Source organism: Carettochelys insculpta, chromosome 8, assembly GCF_033958435.1.
Source record: "Carettochelys insculpta isolate YL-2023 chromosome 8, ASM3395843v1, whole genome shotgun sequence".
In the NCBI taxonomy this organism is placed as follows: domain Eukaryota; kingdom Metazoa; phylum Chordata; order Testudines; family Carettochelyidae; genus Carettochelys; species Carettochelys insculpta.
In genome coordinates, this window is record NC_134144.1 from 13,786,015 (window position 1) to 13,809,846 (window position 23,832).

At 46.7% G+C, this 23,832-nt stretch overlaps 1 protein-coding gene across 4 annotated transcripts; it reads left to right on the top strand.

The window, feature by feature from the left end:
- The first annotated feature begins 145 nt into the window (after window positions 1-145).
- ORC2 (origin recognition complex subunit 2) lies at window positions 146-22,612 on the top strand. Of its 4 annotated transcripts, none has more exons than XM_075002135.1 (17): window positions 146-163; window positions 651-751; window positions 1,521-1,667; window positions 3,501-3,587; window positions 4,606-4,698; window positions 6,415-6,446; window positions 8,552-8,609; window positions 10,076-10,257; window positions 11,653-11,751; window positions 13,304-13,413; window positions 14,971-15,103; window positions 15,811-15,907; window positions 16,439-16,585; window positions 17,342-17,513; window positions 19,423-19,484; window positions 20,402-20,520; window positions 21,993-22,612. In XM_075002135.1, exons 2-17 carry the CDS (start codon window positions 661-663, stop codon window positions 22,077-22,079), a joined length of 1,716 nt encoding a protein of 571 aa, XP_074858236.1. In that variant the 5' UTR covers window positions 146-163; window positions 651-660; the 3' UTR covers window positions 22,080-22,612. The 4 variants fall into 4 exon arrangements, with proteins under 4 accessions (XP_074858236.1, XP_074858234.1, XP_074858238.1 ...); XM_075002133.1 differs by lacking the exon at window positions 146-163 and adding an exon at window positions 182-389; XM_075002137.1 differs by lacking the exon at window positions 146-163 and adding an exon at window positions 184-389 and having other exon boundaries at window positions 651-704.
- Window positions 22,613-23,832: the final 1,220 nt, after the last annotated feature.

Consider the following 23,832-nt stretch of genomic DNA (forward strand, 5'->3'; position numbering starts at 1 on the left):
TGCACGCCCCGGGAAACGTCATCGCTTTTGCTAAATGGAACGAAAGGCCGGAAGTGTTCCACTAAGGCACGAGCCTCGCCGCGGGGCCCGACCCCGCGCAGCAGCTGAAAGGGGGAGGAGTCTGGGGCTGGCACCATTATAGCCACGCCCCCTTCCCCTGAGGGTGAGGGACCCGGGGGAGCGAGTACGGCCAGGGACCGGCGGAAGGGGCCAGCCCGAGGCGATGTTGATTTGCTGACGGGAAGGTCGATCGCGCTTGGCTGCGTTTCCCATTGGCGCGGCGCAGCGCAGCCCCGCCCCGGGGGCGCCGGGGGTGCGGTTGCGCTGTGAGGTCCGGGATGAGCCTCGCTCCGCCGGCTCGTGCCGCTGCTGCCCGCTCGGAGTGTGCTGTGAGTCGCGGGGCGGGGCGGGGCGGGGCTTGAGGGCGCTGCGGCGGGCAGCCCGGGGCAGGCGAGGCCCGGCCCGGCCCGGCTTCCTGTTCGCAAAGCCCCTGGCTCTAGTACCCCGCGGGCAGCCCGGCCCTCGGCCCCTGCTGTGAGACTGCTGCTCCGGAGGGGAGCACGAGGTGGCGGCGCTGCCCGGGGGGGCGGGAGCTGCGGGCTTGCGGGGCGCTGTGAGGGGCGCTGAGCTGTTGCGTGTTGGCTTGGCAGGTTGTCTGCTATGAGTCAGCTGGAGTCCAAGAGCAGCCAGGTCCTGGAAGCCAGGTTTGTGGCTGATGAAGATGTTCTGAAGCACATTTCTGATAACGGAGGTACTGGTGTGATCAGGCACCTTGTTTTGCAGATACTGAAATGGGTACCAGCCCAGGGATGTCAGAAGCTTCTGGGTGGCTTCTGGGTGCCCAAAAATATACACCCTGGAGGGGTCTAATTGCTCAGGAAGTGAGTGAATAACACTTCCGAATAACTAAGTGTATTTAAGGTGTTTTGTGTTTGTTATCTTAAATCGCTAGTTGCTCCTGAAATGTTAAAATGTAGTAACTTGTGTATTCGTCCAGGCTGGAAAGTCATGTGAGCACCTTCTTTACAAAATTTTGTCTGCGGGTGCGTGTGTTCTTTTTATGACGTAGCCCTGTAAGTCTGTGAATCTCTCTCACGTTTGTGGAACTCAGATCCTGATATGCAGAGCTCTGTAATGGCAGCTAACTATTCAGAATTGCTTCAATGTAGATATTTAGAACTTGCTGCAAAAGCTGGAAGTAGGTCTGAAACAAAAGTCACTTTAATGTCTTCTTCGTTCTAAACCCAGATCTATTCCAGATTATGGTTTGGCAGCTAGAACAAATGCTGCCAGGTGAAAGCCACAAACATTCATTGCAGCTTTAAATTGAAAGCATTTGGCACAGAGTCTGTGCTTTTATACTATTTGTACAGCCCCTAGCACAGTTTGAAAGAGGTAGGAGAAGGTGGGGGGTAAGGGATTGGCTCAGAAATGGGCCTGTGAGGTACTAGTGCAAATACCATTAATTAGCGACTAAATTTAGCTTACGAGAAGTTAAGATTTTGTGGTTGTGATTCCAGATGTCAAAGTTCGGAAAGACAAAGCTCAACTTGCACTCAATGTAAAGAGATTTGTGAAAAAACTTGAGAACATTTCTGATGATGAGGAGGCCCAGGAGATTCTGGAAGACCAGAGCTACGTGGCTGTTTTGGGGACATGTGCGGAAGGTATTTGTGGGGAATATATAGTACGTGTCTAGTTCAGAAAACTTGCAATGTGTTTTTTTGGCCAACAATTACAAGTTGACCCTCTCGTCTCGGGCACCCTCAGTATCGGATTGGTGCTGGACAAGAAAATTTGCCAGACCACGGGCTTTTATGTAAATTAGGTGGTCATGGGATAGGAGGAAAGATCCTTTCATGGATCGGGAATTGGTTAAAAGACAGAAAACAAAGGGTGGGAATAAATGGTAAATTTTCACAATGGAGGAGGGTAACTAGTGGTGTTCCCCAGGGGTCAGTCCTGGGACCGATCCTGTTCAGCTTGTTCATCAATGATCTAGAAAATGAGGTAAGCAGTGAGGTGGCAAAGTTTGCAGATGACACCAAGTTGTTCAGGACAGTCAAAACCAAAAGGGATTGTGAAGAACTACAAAAAGATCTCAGCAAACTGAGTGATGGGGCAGCAAAATGGCAAATGAAATTTAATGTGGGTAAGTGTAAGGTAATGCATGTTGGAAAAAATAACCTAAATTACACGTACTACATGATGGGGTCAAATTTAGCTACGACAGATCAGGAAAGGGATCTTGGAGTTATAGTGGATAGCTCTCTGAAGACATCCACGCAGTGTGCAGCGGCAGTTAGTAAGGCAAATAGGATGTTAGGAATTATTAAAAAAGGGATCGATAATAAGACAAAAGATATCATACTTCCCCTATATAAAACTGTGGTACGCCCACATCTTGAGTACTGCGTGCAGATGTGGTCTCCTCACCTCAAAAAAGATATATTGGCATTAGAAAAGGTTCAGAAAAGGGCGACTAAGATGATTAGGGGCTTGGAACGGGTCCCATATGGGGAGAGGCTAGAGAGACTGGGACTTTTCAGTTTGGAAAAGAGGCGATTGAGGGGCGATATGATAGAGGTATATAAAATCATGAATGGTGTGGAGAAAGTGAATATAGAAAAATTATTTACCTTTTCCCATAATACAAGAACTAGGGGACACCAAATGAAATTGATGGGTAGTAGGTTCAAAACTAATAAAAGGAAATTTTTCTTCACACAGCTCACAGTCAACCTGTGGAACTCCTTGCCCGAGGAGGCTGTGAAGGCCAGGACTCTATTAGGGTTTAAAAAAGAGCTTGATAAATTTTTGCAGGTTAGGTCCATAAATGGCTATTAGCCAGGGATAAAGTACGGTGCCCTAGCCTTCAGAACAAGGGCAGGAGATGGATGGCAGGAGATAAATCACTTGATCATTGTCTTCTGTTCTCCTTCTCTGGGGCACCTGGCATTGGCCACCGTCGGCAGATGGGTTGCTGGGCTGGATGGACCTTTCGTCTGACCCAGTATGGCCATTCTTATGTTCTTATGTCAATGACATCTAGCACATTACCAACACGTTCCATTGCTTAGTGAGCTCTTAGAAGACCTTCAGGGTAAATTAGAGCTAAGGAGCAGCACAGAAGGCTGAGAGCCATGTCTGGTGGCTGTAAACAAACTTCATGGAACCACAGGAAACTTGGACACTCGTATGATAAGTGGTTGCCCAGCTAACACAGAGCATGTCCGATTGTGGATGCTGCTTGATGAGAGGGAGTTTCTGAAGAGGGGTTCAACCTGTATTTACCTTCAGGGAGGTGTGCCCTGGTGATCGTGAGTTTTGACTATATATGTGGTTGTGTTCCAATGGCTTTTGGGCTACTGGTGGGTATTTCCACTTCCATAATAGAAACAGCCCTTTGCAGTGCAATAGTAAGTGTTAGTCTTGATTCCCATGGCGAAGGAACGTGTCAGTGGTTTGAAGTACCCATGATTAAATGTGTTTTCTAACAGATTCCTGGAGAAATGGCCCCAGCGCAGGCGGTGGTGAAATTTATTCATTCCAGACTCCAAAACGTTCCGGCAAGATGGCAGAACTAGGTCGGTCTTCCTTTTCAGTATTGCCAAATGGGTAAACTTTCCTTGGCTCTGAATTTGGCAACTTTCTTCTAATTGAATTTTAAAAGTACTGTGTTTCGTGTTTTACAATTGCCTTTAGATCAAAAACCTTTTGAAAGAGAAGCTCAGGGTATGGACTTACTGGTGATTTGTCCTTCTGTAATGGCAGCTCTTGTGTTAGAGTGGCTCCCTTTCTGTATGTGCTAATGCAGAGAGGTTCACATTCACCATGTTGTTATGTCAGTAGTTCAGGCTTTAACTGCTGGTGATCTGAGTGTCCCATACTGTAATGATGAACCTTGTGCTGGGCTTTTCATATGTCTCCCATTCCACTGCATGTGTCGTAATCCCAGAGCATACTTTGCACTGATCCATCCTTTCGTTTTGCAGGTTGCGTGAAAAGTTTAGAACAGAGTGAGCTCTGTTGTGGGTTAGAAGAAGCTGGGAGATTCTGGCTGGTGCAGCTGAAGTCATAGTTGAATGCACTGACTGAAGTTTACAAGTCTCAAGACTGTTAATGGCCTATATAGCCTCTTGCATTCAGGTCACCAGTTCAAATGCAGCCCCCACTGATAATTATCAGAAGGGAATCAATAAAATGTGAGTTTCATTCAGTTCCCATTGGACTGATGATCTCAGCACACAAGCCATTACCACAGAGTCTGGTTTGGAAGCCTCACACAACGGACTCAAATATTCTCTCACCTCAAGGGTTAACCCCTCCAGCAGGGTAGCACTTCGAGAAGGCTAACCCTGTACCCATCTTATGGCTCAGTAGATGAGCGTAGTCTCGAAGAATCATAAGTAGTAAATTTACTCACAAAGATAGAGAATGGAAGTATCCAGTGCAGCTCCTTGAAAAGGTAGGGAAACGGGGTTAATATATAGGAGATGATTTTGAACAAAGAATTTTCTGTGCATCTGTGACAAACCCACAGTTGTGTAGGTTGTGATTTCTGCCTTTCACATTCTAAAACTGTCCTCTCTTGTTTATTTAAAGCCTCTGAACTAGCCCAAACACCAGGGAAGAATGTAACATTTGATACCTCACAGTACCCTGAAAAGGCAGCCAGCACCCCTCAAAGCAGCAAGAGTAAGTTCTGCAACCCTTTGGTGAATTGGAGGACAGTAGCTAGAAGGTGTACCCAAACACAGATCACAGTCAGGGAGGTTGGCTCTCCAGACCTGACTCCTAGCATGCTTGATGTTCCAGGACTTGGATGGAAACCACGCTACCTAGTCTTCCTGTTGCTCTAGTTCTCTTGGAGGTCGTGCTGTTTGTTTTCTGCTTTTTTCCTGCTGGCTTAGACCAAGATGTTTGCGTTTCTCAATTCTGCTGTTGTAATGCTCACTACGGTTGAATTAGATGAGAAATTCCTCTGACTTGACTGCATACGTTCAATTTGGGAATTCTTTCATTCAGGGCTAATTAAGAGAGGGAAGGACTAGACTGGCAGCCCCAGTACAGGTGCTCTGGGCAGTACAGTATGCAGGGAGTGCTCGACACAGGGAGAAGAGAAAATCCGTGTTAGACACCCAGTGGCACTTCTGACAATGAAGAGTGCCTGCCTAGCTGGCCTGTGGAATAAGCAGGGAATAATAACCTTGCCCTTACCTACTTCTTGGCTTCAGACATCTTGCTGAATTTTGACCTGGATTGGTGCGTAAGCATGAAAGGAAGGGAGTGGTTCAGGAGACACTCAGTCTGTTAACAGGAGGCCTATGCTCAGGCCCACTGACCGGGTGGAGGGGAGGACAGACAAAGGGGGCAGTTGCCCAGTGTCTGGCAATTCAGAAGGGGCTGGGGCTCCCAGGTGCTGTTACCACCAGCAGTAGTGGTTGCTAAAGCCACAGGCCCTTTAAATTGCTGCCAGAGAGCCATACAGCGTACGCTGGGCGGCTTGGGGCGAGGGGCTGGGGAGGAAAGCTCTGGATGATGCTGAAGGTTTGTAGGAGGTGGGGAGGAACATGCTCTGGGCTGTGTTGAAGGCTGGCTGCTTCCAGCCATTCCTCCCCTTGCTCAGGGTCCCAGCAATTCTGTTGCCCCCTTGCCTGTGCCATGTTATGGTTTGTGCACTGCCAGAGGAGGGAGAGGAAACTTCCTTTGCTGCCGTCTAACCACAGGCCTTGACTTGTGGTCTGCAGGGGTGTCTGGAACTGGTCGGTGCAGCCCCAGAGAGAGACAGGGACAGACAGACCATCCGACAGGTGTGCTTGTGAGCATTCCCCTAGGCAGCCTCCCCTGGCAGCTGCCTGGTGGGTCTGCACTGGAATCTAAAGCTGTCCTTTCCCAGTCATAGCCGGGGTTGATGCAACCTCCCAGTTTAGTGAGTACACGACACCACAGATAGCCCAGCTCCCTCTGCACACCTCTCTGTGCCTCACATAGAGCCCTGCATTCCTCCACCCCAGCATCCTTACCTGCTCCAAGCTGCAATGGCTGAAGTGCAATGAGTTCTCACGCCCTGCACCACAGTGCCTTACTGGGCCGGATGTGGCGAATAGGATTGCTTGCTGTCTCCCTCCTCACCGCTTCCTGTTTGTACCAGGTTTACTGTCAGCCCCCTGCACCTCCAGATCTTGCCTAGTGCCAACACCTCTGGCCCTTTTGTGGGGCATATCCCCTCTCCAGGGGAGCCAGGGGTTATGCCACTTGCACCGGAGTTAATGTGCAGAGGCAGTATCTCTGAGACACTGCTATCTGCATTTCTTACTTGGGGAAACATGAGCATCTGGTGCCCATGTTTGCTTGTAGGAGCTGGAAGTGCTGGAAGTGTGCAGTAGTTTGATTGTTTAATTTGCTTTACAGAATACTCCGCTTCAAACAGAGCACAGCTGAAGGTGAGTGACTGCTTTTTTGTTTGATCTTATTTTAAAATACCAGTTATTGTAGGGGGTGGAGCTTGAAAAGCCTCTGTCCACCCTTCACCTCCCTGGATTTTTCACAGTGCACATTTCTCTTCGTTTCAGGGCAGGCAGGGAATAGTTGAAATTTGCATTGGGATGACCACAAATGGATATCTCGGATTGCTGGCTTTAGAATGAACCTAGAAATCAGTAGGTTTGACAGACTAATTGGTGTGGGAGAGCTCTCTCTTGCCTCAGGCAACTGGCATGTTTGACATCCCTTTTCTATGCAGTTAGATTTCCAGCAGCTTGTAAAACTTTCTGGAGGAGATTTGGTGCTCCAGAAATGCTGCAAACTGTGGTGTCTTGTTAGCATGCGGTCACTTTACTGTCTGCTAATAATAATAGGTCACCATATTGATGACGCTGAAGGCCTTTTTTCGGTACAGTACAAAACAGGAAATTTATTTCAGCAGCAGTACAAGCTTTTCTCTATGCTGTCCCACCAACTCATTTCAGCTTTCAACTAGAGAGAGTCCAGGTGTAAGAGGATTGTTTAGTCTCCATAATTCAGTTAGGCCTTGGCCCCTTTGCTGAGGTTGTGGAAGGGCAGAACTGCTTGTTGGGAAGTTCATGAAGTGCATGCTGGGAAATGCGTGAATGATTGCTTAACTAGCACCATACAATAGGGGTGCACAGAGCTTTCCAAGCATGTGGTAAGTGCCTGTCTAATCTGAAAAGTGAGTTTTAAAAATGGCATTGTGATTCCACAGGTAGTTTGAAGTTTCAGTTATCGCAGACAGCCTCACATTTTGAGTCTGGCTGTGCGTGCTCTGGCTTGCTTACCAGGCATAGGACTGCAGTTGGAACTTGGTGACCAGGTTTCATTGCAGCAACTAGTTCCCTCATGTGGAGAGGGGGAGGGATATCTCAGTAGTTTGAGCACTGGGCTGCTAAACCCAGGGTTGTGAGCTCAGTCCTTGAGCAGGTCATTTAGGGATCTGGGGCAAATAGATTTAAAAAAAAGTTGGTGCTTGGTCCTGCCAAGAGGGCAAGGGGACTGGACTCAGTGACCTCCCAAGCTCCCTTCCAGCTCTACCAGGTGTGTGAAGTGCTCTGCATTGGCCTCACCTGCTACCAGGAATATGACATTTAAAAAGACATGGATTGATGCTATTGAACACACACAGGCAGTTGGACTGCTATTTGTACATAGTCACTTCAAGAGTAGACCTGCACTTTAAATGCTCTACTAATGTCTAGGGGGTGTGCATGAACAGCTCACTGGTAAGCCTTGTGCTGACCAGATGAGGCTTACCAGTCATGGGTAACCAGTAGGTGCTGGAGCAGCTCCCCACCTCTCAGCTGGAGCTGCTTTCCTCTGCCCCCCTAAGTTTAACATTTAACTGGTTAACTCATTAAACAGGATTGATTTTACAACACTGCTAATGTCCAAAGCTATAGAGTAAGTCTCGAAGCCTACCTGAGCTCTGCCATGGGAGCGTCTCTTGTATATCACAGCTAAACTGTCCTTCGTCCTTTGCTCTCTTGACGATTCATTGTATTTAACTCGAGGAGGAGGAGTCCTTGACTCTGCTGTGTGCTCCAGAGTCAGTCTCTTGAGGGTAACAGGCACAATCATATCTTCTTCCCCCCAAAACAGAAGGGATACCTCTAACAGGGCTCGGCAAACAGCGTCTGCGCAAAACTGCTTTGCGCTCCTCAGATGTGTCAAATTGCTGCTGAGCTTGTCAGCCTAGCCAGCCTGTTCCGGGTGCTCTGTTGTACTTCACTAGTTGTTCTCCCACTGGAACGCCCAAGTGACTTGGTTGAGTAAAATACGTGAGCTAGCGCATCATGGCTGCGTCTGGCAGAAACGTTACCGTTGTCGCCACTGCCCGGCAGCTCCGGCGGTGGAAGGGGTTCTGAATGTTCCCCAGAGGATGGGTCTCCCAAGCACAGCTTCCTGTCTCTGCATCCCCAGGACCCTGCTCCCTGAAAGAGAGGATTCCGAAATGTAACCTTGGCCCCTTGCCTGGCAGAATGCTGCTCCTGGTACCGATCGCGCGTGTGACTTTTACACACTTGTGCTCTTGCAGGGTAAAAGGAACGAATTTGTGTCCGCAACGCCGTACAGACTCAGGAAGCGACTGACAGGTAAGGAGCCCCCTTGGCAGTGTGCTCCAGCTGGCAGTACAGCAGCATTCGTAAGGGTGGAGCTCAGTGTTGCTTACTTATAATCTGCTGTCTGAGTTCCATCTCCCTATGGTTCTTCAATGGCACTGCTGGCTGACTGGAAATTCAAGTCATTCCCAAGCCAGAATAGCCTAATAACAAAATAGTCATCTTACTGTGCCAGTGTTTGGGATCTGTACTAATATCCTTCCTTACAGGATACTGTTGCTGAGATGTTGGGGAGTGAGTAGCGAAACTAATCTGTTCTTTCAGTGATTTTTATCTCAGGAGGTAAAATCACATGAATAATCCCAAGTATGATGATGCTTTATTAAATGTGGTGGAATTCAGTTATTTCATTAGATACTCTTAATCTCTGTTGACTGTGGTCTTGGGAGTTTGTGTCATCAGCCTTAATCACTTGAACTGACTTTAGAAGCTGCTAAGCTTCTCAGTAATGGCTGAGATTTGAATATTCTGTGTCTGTAGTAGAGGATGTCAAGTCTTTGGCTGGCTTCCAGGGTGCAGGATCAGTGTGGGAGAGATTAGCATGTCATGTTCTTACACACGTTTTAGCATGTGTGACAGTAAACTCAGATGGGGCAAATTAGCTTTTACTCTGACAAGCTCAATTGTTGGGGCTTTATCTGTTGTAGAAATGTATGAAACTTTTAGTAAAAACTCCCTTCCAGGATGATTGTGCAAACCTCATTTTGGGATGTCTATAGAGTACTATAACTCAGAAGATAAAGATCTCTTTTATGTTCTTGCAATTGTTTTTGTGTGTAGTTTGTGTTAAATTGTCATTGGATTTGCTCTTTGCATAAAAATAGCTAGTCACTTTTTAGGCTGAGGGTGAAATTTGGGTGGCCCTTGGAACCCTAGGTACCTAAATTTCATTTTCAAAAGTGACTTGGTCTTTGAAACCCTTTGTGTGTTTTTGAACATTTTGCTGTTAATATTATTATTTGTTAGCACTTCAGAGCCATGAAAGAGATGAGAATCTGGCTCCCGCTGTTAATAAAATTCCAGTGGCAGCGCCTTGTTTGCTAGTGGTGACACGGGAAGCCAGAAAGGACAAACTGATGTTTGGAGGGTTGGCAGGTAGACTAACTTTTCACTCTAGTATAGCCTGAGGTGGAGTCTCTAAGAGAAGCATGGAATCCCACAATTTCTTTAGTGTCACTTTTCAGCCTAGAGCCTCACTTTGTGTCTTGTGCCCATTTGCACAGCCTCACTAAATCCTTGAAGAGGATGAGTGTGTATTTTTAAGTCTGTGTAGAATGGACTTTTTTGAGCAACCCCATGGCTCTGAAACTGGATTAGGACTTAGATGCTTGAAAGAGGTTAGACAGTGTACATATAAAAGGAGATGTAGGCTTCAGAAAGTATCTGATAAGGGTTCTCTGTAAAAAGATATCACTAGGTCTCAAATGCTTTTCCCTTAGCACCAAGCTTGCGTTCAGACAGCGAGAGTGACTATTCTGCTTCGTGCTCTGAGGAGGAGGAAGAGGATCACAAAGAAACCAGTGATGCCATATTGGACCAAAAGACCACATGTAAAACTAGAGCAGCTCCTACTCCTACTGCCAAAAAAACACCAGCTAAGAGATTGAAGGAGGAAATGACAGTGAGTGTGGAAGAAATACAGCTCTGATGGGAAAGACTCAGAGATGTTTGGTGACAGTAAAACCTGGGCATCCAAATCACAACCTGGATCATGTCCAGCTGTGGCAAAGAGCTAACTCAGTTCAGAACACAAAGAGGTGTCTCTTACTGCTTCCGTTTACAGAAAAGGAGACTCCCTGCTTTCTTTAGGCTGGAGGTGCAGAGTGTGTGTGTGCAAGGAGAGAACTGTTTCCCATTTCTTAGTGCCTTCGGTTGCTGCCCAGACATCACCCACAGACACCACGTGGTGTGGATGAAGAAATAACCTCATCTAGCAGCAAAAAGCATGCAGCTTTTCTGCCCTGGTGCTTAGCTTTGTGTGTGTGGGTTTTTTTTTTTTTTTCCTTCAGCTCTAAGGATCCCAATGCCATCTAAATTGCTCCCTCCTCATCTGCCCTGCAGAAAACATATCTCTGCATTTTCTTTCCCTGAAGCTGGGCTGGATTGGTATAGCAAACGGTCTGTGTAAAATCTGCCTTTCAGGGAGACTGTCAGCAAAGATGCCAACCTTGCCTAATTTTCCATAATTCTCCCAATTTTTAAGTACAATTACAAAATTACTAATTCAGGTTTAAATCTGCTATTTTTGCAAATTCACTTATATTTTTAAAATTGTCATTAGCCACCGTTCAGGTGTGATGGGAACGCAGCAGTGCTAGGACGGCAGCTAATTGGGACAGTCTTTTCTGCTAGCCTGTGGCATCCGTGCAAACAGCGCACTAAGGGTCTGATAGGAAGGCAAGCCACAGTGACTGCTGGTGCATCTTAGAGAGGCTGGATTCACCCCTTGGCAGGGGTGCACCTAGGTACCTAGAGGCTTTAACACAATCCAGCAGGGCACACAGGCTGCCTAAGGGGCCGAAACCAGCCTTCCAAATCCCACTATCTATTGCCTGGCTTGTCTCCTGCCAGACTTTCACTGCAGGGGAGCAATGGCAGGAAAAGAAAAGCAGGGACACAAAGGAGGAGGATTATGCTGGGGAGGGAGTCCGGACCCGGCATTGGCAAGGAGTTACTGGTCATATGTGGCATCAGAAAGCAGCTGTCCTATGGCCAGTCCCCCTCTGTCTTTTTGTTTGGGGTATGGCATCAGTCTTTCCCCCTTGCCAACAGGTCGGTGGTGGTGGTGAGGAGCACCCTCCTTCATTCATCCCAAATCTTTTTTTATAGACGTTTCTGTAACTTTAAGAGCAAAGTAGGTATCGGCTGTAGGTTTCCGCCTCCGCCCTGTTCCCGCAGCTTGAGAAGGAGGTGTGGTTGTAGAATGGTGTCATAACCCACCAGCATGAGCCTGTAGGGGTGGACAAGAGAGCGCACAGGACCTTTCTGAGACCGACCTTTCCCTCTGCCTTTTCAGAGCAACCTGGTGGAGGAGTACTTTGAGGCACACAGTAGTTCCAAAGTTCTGACCTCGGATCGAACCCTTCAGAAGCTGCGGAAAAGAAAGCTGGATCAGGTATAGTTGGTAGTGGAAGAAACGGCTTTCAGAAGGAAAAGCTCCCTCGGTGGGGGAGTCCCTCTCTTTCCACCACCGAAAAAAAAAAAGAGAGTCCTATGGTTGCTACCGCCAGTTCAGCTTTACTAGTGATAGCCCCAGTAGGAGCCCTGGTGTAAACAGTATATCAACAATTCATCAGTGTTTTAACTACAGTAACACCCTGGTTATCGAACATCCCGATTATCTGACTTCCCAGTTATCTAGCATTCCATTCAATCCCATACCGCCCTGGGGGGTTGGATAATTGCTCACCTAGTTCCCTGCAAGAGTCAACCCCAGGCAGCTGGGAAAGGGCAGCCAGCCCCACAGCAGCTGGGCACCCTGCAGAAGGGACCCAGGCATATGGCAGCACCTTCTCTCTCCCCCCATAATTATCTGACAGTTTTGGTTCCATAGGTCGGTCATGATTATGTCAGAGAATTGGGGTTTTAGCATATTATGCTTTGGAAAGCTGCTGTGAATAGGTCAGGTGACGTAGTGGTTAAAGGGTGAGGGTGCAACAGTGGGGAATCTGCAGTGGGAGAGGTGGCGGGGGATGTGTGGTAGGTGCTGGCGTGTAGGTCAGCTGAGGGGCACAGTTGCTCCAATTCAGAAGGCAGGGGCGGTTGAGAGGGATGATGCAAACAGAGAGCAGCAGCGCTGGTATGAAAGGCACCGCTGAGCTGCGTGGTACTCCAAAAGCTTTGCATGTATCTGAAATAGTGCTGTTGCCTCCTGGTTTTTCTCCATAGTAACCTCTCTCCTGCTCCTGGGGGCGGGAAGTGAATGCATTAATTGGAGGGCTTGAAGCCTGCAGATGTCTTGTGCTAGAGCATTTCCAGTGTCGCTGCCAGCAGTATAAGTAGTGCTGCTGGCTTATACATCAGGGCTCCGGCAGTCTCTTATAAGCCTGAACTAGCCCTCCAGGTTTGCAATACATTTTTAATAGCACCTTCTCTGTTGGGACGAGTTTGATCTGCAAGTGAATTCTTTCTTGTTGTATAATACTTTAAAGTGTTCTCTTTAAACGTAATCCCTTGCTGATTACCTGTTCTGTTCATTCCCTCTGGGGTCGCTGGCATTGCGCATTGTCAAAAGACAGGATACTGGGCTAGATGGGGCCTTGGTCTCACCCAGCCTGGCCGTTCTCATGTTCTGGTAACACCTCATGGCCTTTAATTTGCTAGTGACTGAACTAACCCAAACCACATTTACAGGCACTCTGGACTCGCCTGGTGCCAATGGCGCTGCCTCCCTGGTAGTTCAGTGCATCCATTATTGCCAGAGCGTGCTAGTGAAAATCCAACTGCCAGTGCAGCAGGAGCAGGGACTGTGCCGTTGTCTCTCTAGCAGCATGCACAGGGGCTGTAAGAGGAGGTAGAATGGGAAGTGAGCAAGGCACAGGACAGAGCATCAGCCTTGGTCCTTTTCTCAGATTGGCCACGGATTTCTATGTATAAGAGGTCAAGCCACGCAACTTCTTCTACCCTAAACCCAGTATGACTGTCCTCTTCTCCACTGCCCAACACAGCAAACGCTGCTTGACCTCCTGAACAAGGCTCCCCCCACCTTCACGGCTGAACTGAAGGAACTAAACCAACAGCATGAATCCCTGTTTTCCAAATGGATGCTGCAGCTACAGTAAGTATCCTATGGATTCCTCTAAGAAGAAGTAAAGAACATTCATCCCCAGCAGGCAATTGGGAAAGACACTGCTAATTTAAATCATTGTCTCACAAATGGCTTATGGAATGATACACTCGGAATTGGGGCTGAGGCTGCTGCTTAAGTTGATGTAATTTCTTAAGGTGCAGTCTGGATCATGCATTCCTTATGAAACAGGTTGTGCAAAACTGTCTCTATGAGCTGAACAGCCTGAGTTTTAGGGAGCTGTAAGTGCTCCTTAATGTATTTCATCAACACTCGAGGGTGTATGAGGGAAGAGGGGAAAAATGTTCAGAGCGTGAGTGTGTGTTAGCAAATCACCAGTACCCTTTCCCGTGGAACCTGGTTTTGTTCAGCTGTGTAGCAGCGACCTGTCTTAGCTTGGGGGATCTTGATTGCGGCTTTGAGATGAAAGGTGCTGAGTCTATTGAGGATGGTAGGAGTTTGAATTTTTCATGAAATTAAATGCTGGGAGGAGTGTGTGCTCACAGAGCTATAGGACTGCATGGTGCTGTACAGAAGACCAGGTCCCTGCCTCTGGAGGATTTGATCCTAATGGGGACAAAGGATGCAGCGACAAGTAGTTTAGAGGACGGCGGGCAGAGATGTATGTGAGGAGATGTGTGCTAGAAGGCTTGGCCAAACGAATGTGGCGCAAGGAGGAAACTGTGGTGTCCTGGTTCGTGCACAGTGATGGGGCAGTCCTGGGCACACAGGGCAGTGTGAGAAGGGTGGCAGACTGGTGGGTGGGAGTCAGAGCAATACTGGTTTACAATAAATATTCCCATTGGGTCAAATCTAGAGAGGTGTCTTGTGTGCTTGCATTGTAGTTAGGGGGAGCTAGTTGTGGATAGCATGTGGGATCTGGCCTGCTGCTGCCTCCTTCATTGATTCACCTGAGCTGTAGCTGCTGTGCCTCTCTTCATAAAGTGTCCATGATCTGTAGTGCCCTCAAGCATCCTTGTATCTGCTTGTCTTTCGATACGATGGGCCATTAAAGGTTAGACTGCAAGTACTAGCATAGAGAATCTTTGATTTTGAAGTCATAATCTTTCACCTGACTAGAAAAGAGACATTAGAAGTACCTGGTAGAGTTACATGAGCTGTTTTATAACTCCTGTGATGGATGTGAAAAGCTGACTGTAGTGTACCTGAATCGCTTGCTTCAGGGACTTAGGCAATGGCTTCGTGAGCAATTGCCATTAGTCTGCACCATTTCAGAGGACCTAGATTGACATGCTGATAATCTTCAGACGAGTGTCCCTTCCTTGTGTAGGACATGAAATTCCCAGTTCCTGGACATGCTGAAAAATGCTCCTCCTGATTTTGTGGCCCCACCACATGCACTCATCTCAAACCCTCTACAAACCGAGGGACTTGCTGGCTGCAAGCTGAAGTAGCCTGGTCTAGATGGATTCTTCAGAATTGTAAGACTAGGAGAGGGGATCAGATTGTTTCATGTAATGAAAACAGAGATTTGAGATTCTGAAAGGAATTCAGTGTGATTCATTTACTATGCTGTCTTCGCTGCAGCCTGGGATTCAGTATTGTGCTTTATGGACTGGGCTCAAAGAGAGATTTATTGGAGAAGTTTCGTACCTCTCTGCTCCAGGATTCTGTTCATCTTGTTGTCAATGGCTTCTTCCCCGGCATCACTGTGAAATCAGTAAGTATGTCAAAGCTTGTGCAGCTTTGAAGTTGCTGCTTGTTACACACAGCCACTAACGTTTTCCAAAACAAGACATTTAGTGTAGACACAGGACAGTATCAAAACACAGACACCGCCATGAATAGCTTTCCCCATTTGCCCGTCTCCTTGAGTTTAAAGAAACTTGGACCACGCTGAGAATTTGTTCCAGCTCCAAGGGACAGTTATTCATATGTGCAAACCTCTGGTGTAGATGCGGTATCCCATGATATGCAACACACTCCAGTTTCAAGCAGGGATGAGTTGTACTGGAGAGAACAGTGGCTTACCATGACTACTCTAGAGCTGTGTCGACACTACAAAAATAACTGCTTGCTTGAAAGTACAACTTCAAAGTAAGCAACTTTGAAGTTGAGAGTCCACGCACACCCTACTTTGAAGTTAAACTACCGGGGATGGAGTAAGGACTTCAGAGTTGGGCTCCCTACTTTGAAGTAAGGGAAAATGTGTGTAGAGATTCTCTGGTGGCTACTTCAAAGTTAGTTGCTAGTTCCTAATACCCTTGGGGTTTATACCATGTGTAGCTATGCTGGCAACTGGCCCTGAAGGCTGGAATTGGTGCTGATGCCTGGTGTTAGCCACGGCCCAACTCTTAGATTTGGCATTAAGTCCATAGTTCTCAAAGTCCCTTAAGATGAGTGTAATCTTGTACTTTCCTGTTACAGGTTCTGAACTCCATAACAGAAGAGGTGCTGGATCATGTGGGAACTTTCCGTAGCCCTCTGGATCAGTTGGATTTCATTGTGAAAAGGTTTAGAGGAGGTAAAGTAGGAGAGCAGGTGCTCTAAAGATTGGACTCTCTCTTGTCTTTGAAAAGCTTGTGCAAGTTTGGTGCCTTCCTTGAAATCTCACATACTTCCTACTGGCTGAATTGTAATCTTTGCATTGACTCTTGTTCTGTTTCCTGTCCTGTTATTTTTGTGACCCTCATGGAAAATTATATAGAGTTCTCTAAACAGATGCGTAAGTGCACCAGGGTGGTGGTGTCTTGTGTATGAAATGTGTGAAGGTGTCTTGAAATTGAATGCATGGAAATACAACGTTCCTTTCCTGCTGTTAAAATGTGTTCAGTGTCAAAATGCTCAAGAACCTTTGTCTACTCTATTGAGGGCTTACTCTCTTTATTCATTGGAGGAGCTTCAAAGCTAGAAGTCATTGAAAGAGAAACTTCTGGAACAGTTATGAGCAAGTGAAGGGGTGGGAGGGAAGAAGAATGGGAAAGAGGAATCCCTTCTCTCTTAGTGCGGCACCTTAGCGTTAACTGTTCTCTTGGCGTTTTCTCTCTCTTTGTAGATTCTTCTTTGGACCTTTATCTCCTCATCCATAACCTGGACAGCAAGATGTTGAGGGGAGACAAAAGCCAGCAAATTCTGGCACAGTTAGCATCCCTGCCCAACATCCGCCTTATCGCCTCCATCGATCACATCAATGCTCCGCTCAGTGAGTCTCAGGGCCTTGGTCCCCTCCACTATGCATTCAGAAAAGCCACTCTTCTCGGATGGTTAAATGTACTACTATAGCTTGCATTGCCTTATATCTGCCCCACATGCGCATAATGTGCCTACAGCGTACTGTTAGCACCTGCTCAGAACGGCACCCCCATTGCGCATGGGGCTGTACACACACAGGATTCTGAAGTGCCATTCACTGTCAGTTTACCTGTGGCGTACGAATGCTTCACTGAGCCACTGGTTCATACATGACGTTGTTCAGACTGACCCTATCTTACAGCTTCTGACTGAACGTGGGATGGAGAAGGGGATGTGTGCGGTGTGTGTACGCTCTCTGGTACACGAAATGTTTCATTCTGAGTCTGAATGGCTCTGTAAATAATACTACTCTATCAGTGAGGATCCTCTCTGACAGGGAGTCTCAATCCGAGGGGTATACAGAGGTCTTCCAGGGGGAAAGTCAACTGATCTAGATGGGTGTTTTTCAATGTGGAGTCATGGGATGGGTATAGGAGAGTTGGAAGTGGAGGGCCGGTGGTAGGGGATGGCAGGTGGGGCAGTTGTCTGGGACCCCATGAGCCCTGAAAAGCTAAAAATTCCATGCTTCAGCCCCAGGCAGCAGGTCTTGGCCTTCAGGGGCCCAGTAATCTGCAAAGGCTGGGATCCCCTGCTCTGAGGTTGTGCTGCTTGGTGAAGCTAAATCCGCAGCCCTGTCTCTCCTTTCTTTCATTTTGTGTGTGTCTAGTGTGGGATCACGCAAAACAAAGCCTCTATAACTGGCTCTGGTATGAAACTACTACTTTTAGCCCCTACCTGGAAGAAATCTCCTACGAGAATTCACTCTTAGTGCAGCAGTCTGGGTCTCTGGCTCTGAGCTCCCTCACTCATGTCTTACGCAGTCTCACTCCAAATGCAAGGTAAGATTCTGTCATGTATCATGCAATCTCCTAAGAGCCCTAGTGGAAGATGGTGCTAGGTGCTGTGTGTGCATGTGGTAAAGGAATGCCTTAGTCTGACAGATCTTACATTTTGTAAAGATGAGAGAGACAAGAAGGGATGAGAGAGATACGCAGGGCTTTCATTCCCAGCTTTTATATGGGGACCAGAGATACGGAGCTGTGGTGTCATAAAGAAATCAATGGTGGAGCTTGTATTCAGCCCGGATCTCCTGACATCTTCGTCCAGTTCAGCCACATGCCATCTTTCATCTCATTTTTTCCCCTCATAACGGGGGGGAAAAGGGCCCCAGTTGGCTGATTCTCAGCAGTGTTGGGTCGTGGTCTAGCTGGAGGACGTTTAGAATGCATAAGGTTGATGTGCCAGCAGAGTCTGGCTACACGATGACTTGTTTTGCTAAGTGCCTCTCTTCAGACTGCTGAGTGAGCGGACAAGGAGTTGGGGGAATCTCAACCTACTGTGAGCACTTCTGAGTCAGTGCAGGAGCAAAGTGGTAGCCCTTACTGCTGGGGAATTGTAAATGCTGCCAGCCTTCGTCAGACAGCAGGGGTGATGGGTCAGTGTCCTCAGACCTGTCCCTGGTCCACAGTTTCTTAGAAAGATTATCTTGCCAAACATCTCACTACTGCAGAGTGTTCCTGTGCAGCTGCTATTTTTCTACATAAACAACTGTAGCTTCAGGAACATGCATATCTTCAACTGCTTCCCACGCTGCTCAGCAGTCAGAGACATTGTGTAGAGTCCTCCCCAAGAGAAGAAGTTCACCATGGATGCCACTGACACACAACACTAGAAAAAGTAAATAGCTAGATGCGAAGATGGCTTACTGGAGCTTTTGTCGTAACCACCCAGAATCTCACCATACAAATCAGAATGGAGGATGTGCCTTGCTGGGTTGGCGCCTCCATCACCACACACGCAACTCAGTCTCAATCCTAGTGTGTGGCTGGGGACACAGTCTGTTCTAACAGTATTGGGCAGCTTGCTTTAGTCCACGGAAGAGCCTCTTTGTGTGTGTATGTGTATCTTAGCAGCCATGCCTTGGGTGGGGTGGGGTGGGGTAACGTCTAAGGCTATGTCTACACTAGGGAGAGAAAGTTGATTGCACATTCGCAATTCTAGCTACTGCAATTGTGTCGCTAAACTCAGCATACCTGCAGTTGACTTACCTAGCCATCCTTACTGAATAAGGTAGATAGGAGAACTTCTCCCATCAACCTCCCTTACTCCTTGCGTCTCATGAGGAGTACAGGGGTTGACTTCACTTGTCTCTACAAGACGCAAAAAATAGAACCCCAGAAGATCGACTGTGAGCAGGTCGATATTCTTTGGTAGTGTAGACATAGCCTTAGACTTGCAAAATTTTAATCTGAAAACCCTGCAGGGAAAAAGAGAATAATTAATTGGATTCCAAGTGTTAGCATCTTACAGACATAAGAAGCTTGACTTTCTTTCTTTATCTCGGGAGTGACTACAGCTAACTGCATGAAAGGGGCAGGTGCCACTACCAGCTTATTGGTTGGTTTTGCAATGCAATGTACATGCTACAGTCTTGCTTTTCATTGCAGGGTGACCTGCTGTTTTTGGTCTCTGGCTCATTATGGGCAACAATAAAGAATAAGTTGACAACATGGGTGTACTCCTGAGTCCTCTGTCTTGGGTTCCTGCAATAACTTAATACGGAACAGTCTGGCTTTCTGAGATTTTTCGAGTGGATTAGTAGGCTCTTGCAAGATGAAGAACTGGGACCACTTTCAATGAATAGATCTAGGACAACAAGTCTCTTTGTCTAGCTGCTGTGTATGCTCAAGACTCTTCTGCAGGAAAAATTATAATGGCTGGTTTTTTGGTTTTGTTTTTTTGCCATAGGGGGATTTTCAGGCTGCTGGCCCAGTATCATCTGGAGAACAAGGATAACCCATCCTATCCAGGTACCTGGTATCTGATGTAGGAATGTATGTGGCATTTCCACTCTTCTTGGCTACGGTTTGCTGGACAGTTCAGTCAAGATGGAAGTTGGGTTCTCCCATTTTATCATGTGTTGCCGTAGCAGATTTACTGAAACTGCTGGCTTTTGAGAATGAGTTTAGCCCAGAGCATCTATACCTGTGCTGTGCATTGGGCTGCCTGGCATGGAATCAGATGACTGGCTGGGTTCAGAGAATCTCTTCTTACCATCACCCAGCTTGATAGTGAAATCCTCCATGTGAGGCTGAGTTACAAAGCAGGAAGAAGTTGATTGTCACATGCCATCCATTCGTTATGGGAGACTAGGAGTTCTATGGGTTATTTTCCCACTTCTGCTCCTGACTAGCTGTGGAATTGTGTTCAAGCCACTTACTCTATGTCCTGGTTTGTCTACCTATGATACCTGTGGTGTGCTCTGGTAATGTCCGGCATGTTCTGCAATTTGCAAATAGATGGAATAATATTAATAATCTAGGAAGATAAAGATGAGAGAGTTGTGCAGTGAAAGAGAATCCCACATGCTTGAGGTGCTCAAAGTGTAACTGTACCCTGTAGAAGATCTGATACTGTGTTATCTGCTACTTTCAATTCCTGTAACCTTTTACGTGTGGCTGACAAACACTATGGTGACAAACACTATGGTGCAGGAGGCATGTTCTGAATTTGATCAGAGGAACAGCTGAAGTAGGAGGAGGCTCCTTCCCTGTCTTTAAAGGGGACTCCTCAAATTGGTTGTCCCAGTAATGTTGCTTGATACTGAGTAAGCTGTGCAGGCCTATCCTTCATGACTGAAGGAGAGGAAATAACTGCCCCCACCAGTGCGCATTAATCTGGTTTGGATGCTGGCTCTCGATTTGATTTAACTCCTCTCCATACGCAGGACTATCTTTCCAAGATTTCTACCAGCAGTGTCGGGAGGCCTTCCTTGTGAACAGTGACCTGACTCTTCGGGCTCAGCTGACAGAATTCAGGGACCACAAGCTCATCCGGACTAAGCGGGTGAGCTAGGCAGCTTTTACCTTGACTGTGGCTACAGTTGGTGGCCTTACCTTTTGATTTCGCTATTTGTGCAATGTTGAGTTTACTTGGGACTGAGGTGGCACTGGAGATGAGCTGCACCCATGTCCCAAGTATACTGTATGATATGTTAACAAATGGTTGAGGTATTAGTAAAGGGCTGAAGACCTGTACCGTACCATCCACTTTTGCATGGGAGGGGCAGTGAACTTACTGCACAATGAACAGAGACTCCAGGTAGTACAGCATGGCTTAAGTTGCTTAGCAACACAGTTTCTCCTGGGTATTCATTGGAACTCTGATTATCTGAAGATCCCAAGGGGCAATCTGAAGCATTTGGGTAATTAAAAGAGATGATTTAGCAGCCCTGATGTCTGTGCTGTGTATCCAGAATGGAGACTGCTAGCCAGCTGCAGCACTGAGGTTGCATTCCAGGTCTCTCAAGCCCAAAGCACTGGAAATCTTCTAGCTTCAAACTGGCTCAACAACAGGAGGCAAGAACAATGCTTCTGGCCTTTAGGGACATGGATCTGAGCAGCAGACACATTACACACTTGGGGAACATAACAGAACCTTAATTAAACCACAGTTGTACCATCTGCCTGCATTATCTCTAGCGCATTATAGCTGGCAGTGTCCAAAGAAGTCCTGTTGTCACTTTCCTCTGTTAGACCATGTCCATCTTTTGTAAGACATACAGCATTTGTCCTGAGGCCAGTAAGTCATGTAAGTTAAATGAAGTAGATAAGGACTGCTCCCACTGGGTTGTGGCAAGAGTAATTGAGACAGCTGCCTTCTAATGCTCTGGCTTTGTTGTTCAAACATCTGAGCTGCTTATTTCAACATGCTCTTTTAGGTTCTTGTCATTCTAAGGAAAGATGCCTGGTTTAGTACAGTGGTTAGTACCACCGAACCCTGACCTGGGTGGGAACCTCACTACATAAGCCTATGCTGGTGTGTTGAATCTGTGCTGTGTAACAGTACAGGTTGCACCTTCCTTGTCTGGCATCCTCAGGACCTGACCGGCCTCAAATGAGGGATTTTGCTTGATGTGGAAGGTCTTTCTCCCAAGCCTGCTTCCCCTCCCTGCTGCCAGCTCTGTGCCTCACTGGCCCCCCACCTCCTTTCCCCACCAACCCCCGCATCTCAACCTTCTGCAGCCCCCTTACTTCCAGCCCAGCCCATGCAGCCCCGATCCCAGCTGCTGCCCCAGCCAGACTGCAGCCCCTACTCGGGGGATGCCAGCACCACCCTGGGCTGGACTCCCAGCCCCAGCCCCACTGGGCTCCCTTCCCAACAGCCTGACAGCCCAGGGTTCTCTGATACCATGGATGTTGCTGGACCAGAGAATCCCCATTTTGGGAGGTAGAACCTGTATTCTCAAATGGTGTATTGCATTTTGCACCTGGAGTTTCTTTGCCACAGTCATGCAATGACAGTACACATCTTTTCAGGGAACGGATGGAGTGGAGCATTTATTAATTCCTGTAGACAACGGGACCTTGACTGATTACTTAGAAAAAGAGGATGAAGACATGTGAATCCTCTCAGATCCCAAGCCATCTATGCCAGCTGCTACCAAGGGCTACCGGACAGGGGTCTGAACTCCCTTTTACATGAGCTGTTGGACTACTTAATGAAATGTGACACTTTCCAAGCTTGGCATTCTCATTACTTGGAATAGTTTTTGGTAGAGTGTTCCATAAGAGACACGTCTTACACTTGAGATTCGATTTGTTGGCTTTTAGTCTTCCAGCTCACGTGATGCCTCTTTCATATCTATGCAGCCACTCTTACAGACTAGGAAAACTAACTCTTAGAAAGATTGTGCCTTCTGCTCGTTACCCCCTGCACAGGAAAGTTTGGCTGGAGCACCTAACTTGGGGAAATGCAGTGACTGGATGCTCAAAGTTTTGTTTTGTACTAGAGGTGTAATTTTTCACAGCTGCATGCTTTCCCCATATTGGTCATATGGATGAGCTTCCAGTGTATAAAGTGGCTGAAATTTTAGAATGCCAAGTGAGCTACCTTAAGTGCTCAGGTCAAGTGGAATAAAAATGGAACATTAACAAGGGTTGGAATGTTGTGGGTAATTTATTAATCCCTCTCTGTCCAATTGTTGGCAATAGAATAAAGAAGCTTTCCCAAAATCAAAATCCTTTACAAGTTGGTATCTACACAGAAAACTGTCTGGGAAGGGCTCTAAAATGAGGGGTGGGGGAAACAATGTGACTTATTCCTGTTTTATGGCATGTACAGAAGGCTATAAAGTATTTTTTAAATAGAGAATTTAGTTGTATGTTTGTTTTTTTTAAATCAAGGATGTTCAATCTGGCTTTCCTGGAGAACTTTTGGGGGACCCTGAATAAAAGATGAGAAGTTCAACAAAGTTTTTAGGCATTTACAATCTATTAAAATGTAGCGTTATAATTTGTGTAACTTCCTCTTTTCTTCTGTATGATTTATCTGTCCTAGTTTATGAATTTTCCAACAACTGTTGTGCCTTCTAGGAAAACTAGAGACCAGATCTGAATTTCTAATGTAGAAGAAAAAAGTGGTATATTGTACACTAAAAACACTTTGTCCATGTCTATACATCATGTGCTATTTCAGGATAGGGCTGTATCCCAAAATAGCTGCCTGTGCCAAAGTGTATGTCTATTGTCTCAAAGCAGTTTTTGAGATAACGGGTGCATCATTTCCTGCAGGTGGGGTACAGGGATGCCTCAAATAGCTCTTTATTTCAGCATGTGGTGCTGTTTAGAGAGTGCCACATGCTGAAATAGCTTGTTTCAAGGTTAGGCTCTCATGCAGGCACAGCCTTTGAGGCCTTCTTTTTATGTATGAAACAGAGGCACAGCTGTGTATTGTATTTTTTTTTATCCTTTACAGGTCACCCATAGGTTTATGCACATGATAGAACTGCAAGGCCTATCTGTTAGACCAGGAGTTGGCACCCAAAGCAGCAAGAACCACTTTTTTTTAAAATTTAGTAAAAAAACTCAATTTTAAGAGCTGTAATGCACGTGAATGAGACAGTCCTTAAATAACAAACACTTTATGTAACCCCGATTCTAAGAACAGCACACACACAATTATTTGTAATGTGATTTACTGCAGGATGTCCACAAATTTTTGTATTCTATTTCCTCACACTTTACATGTCTGTGGTTGTTCCACTATCTTCCTGACTTTCATTCCCGAACTCACTTTATGCCAATTTTACTTCACATTTGTTTTTTTGTAAACGCACATTACCCTTCACAGCAGGAATGCTGCAAGCTTCCTTTTCCT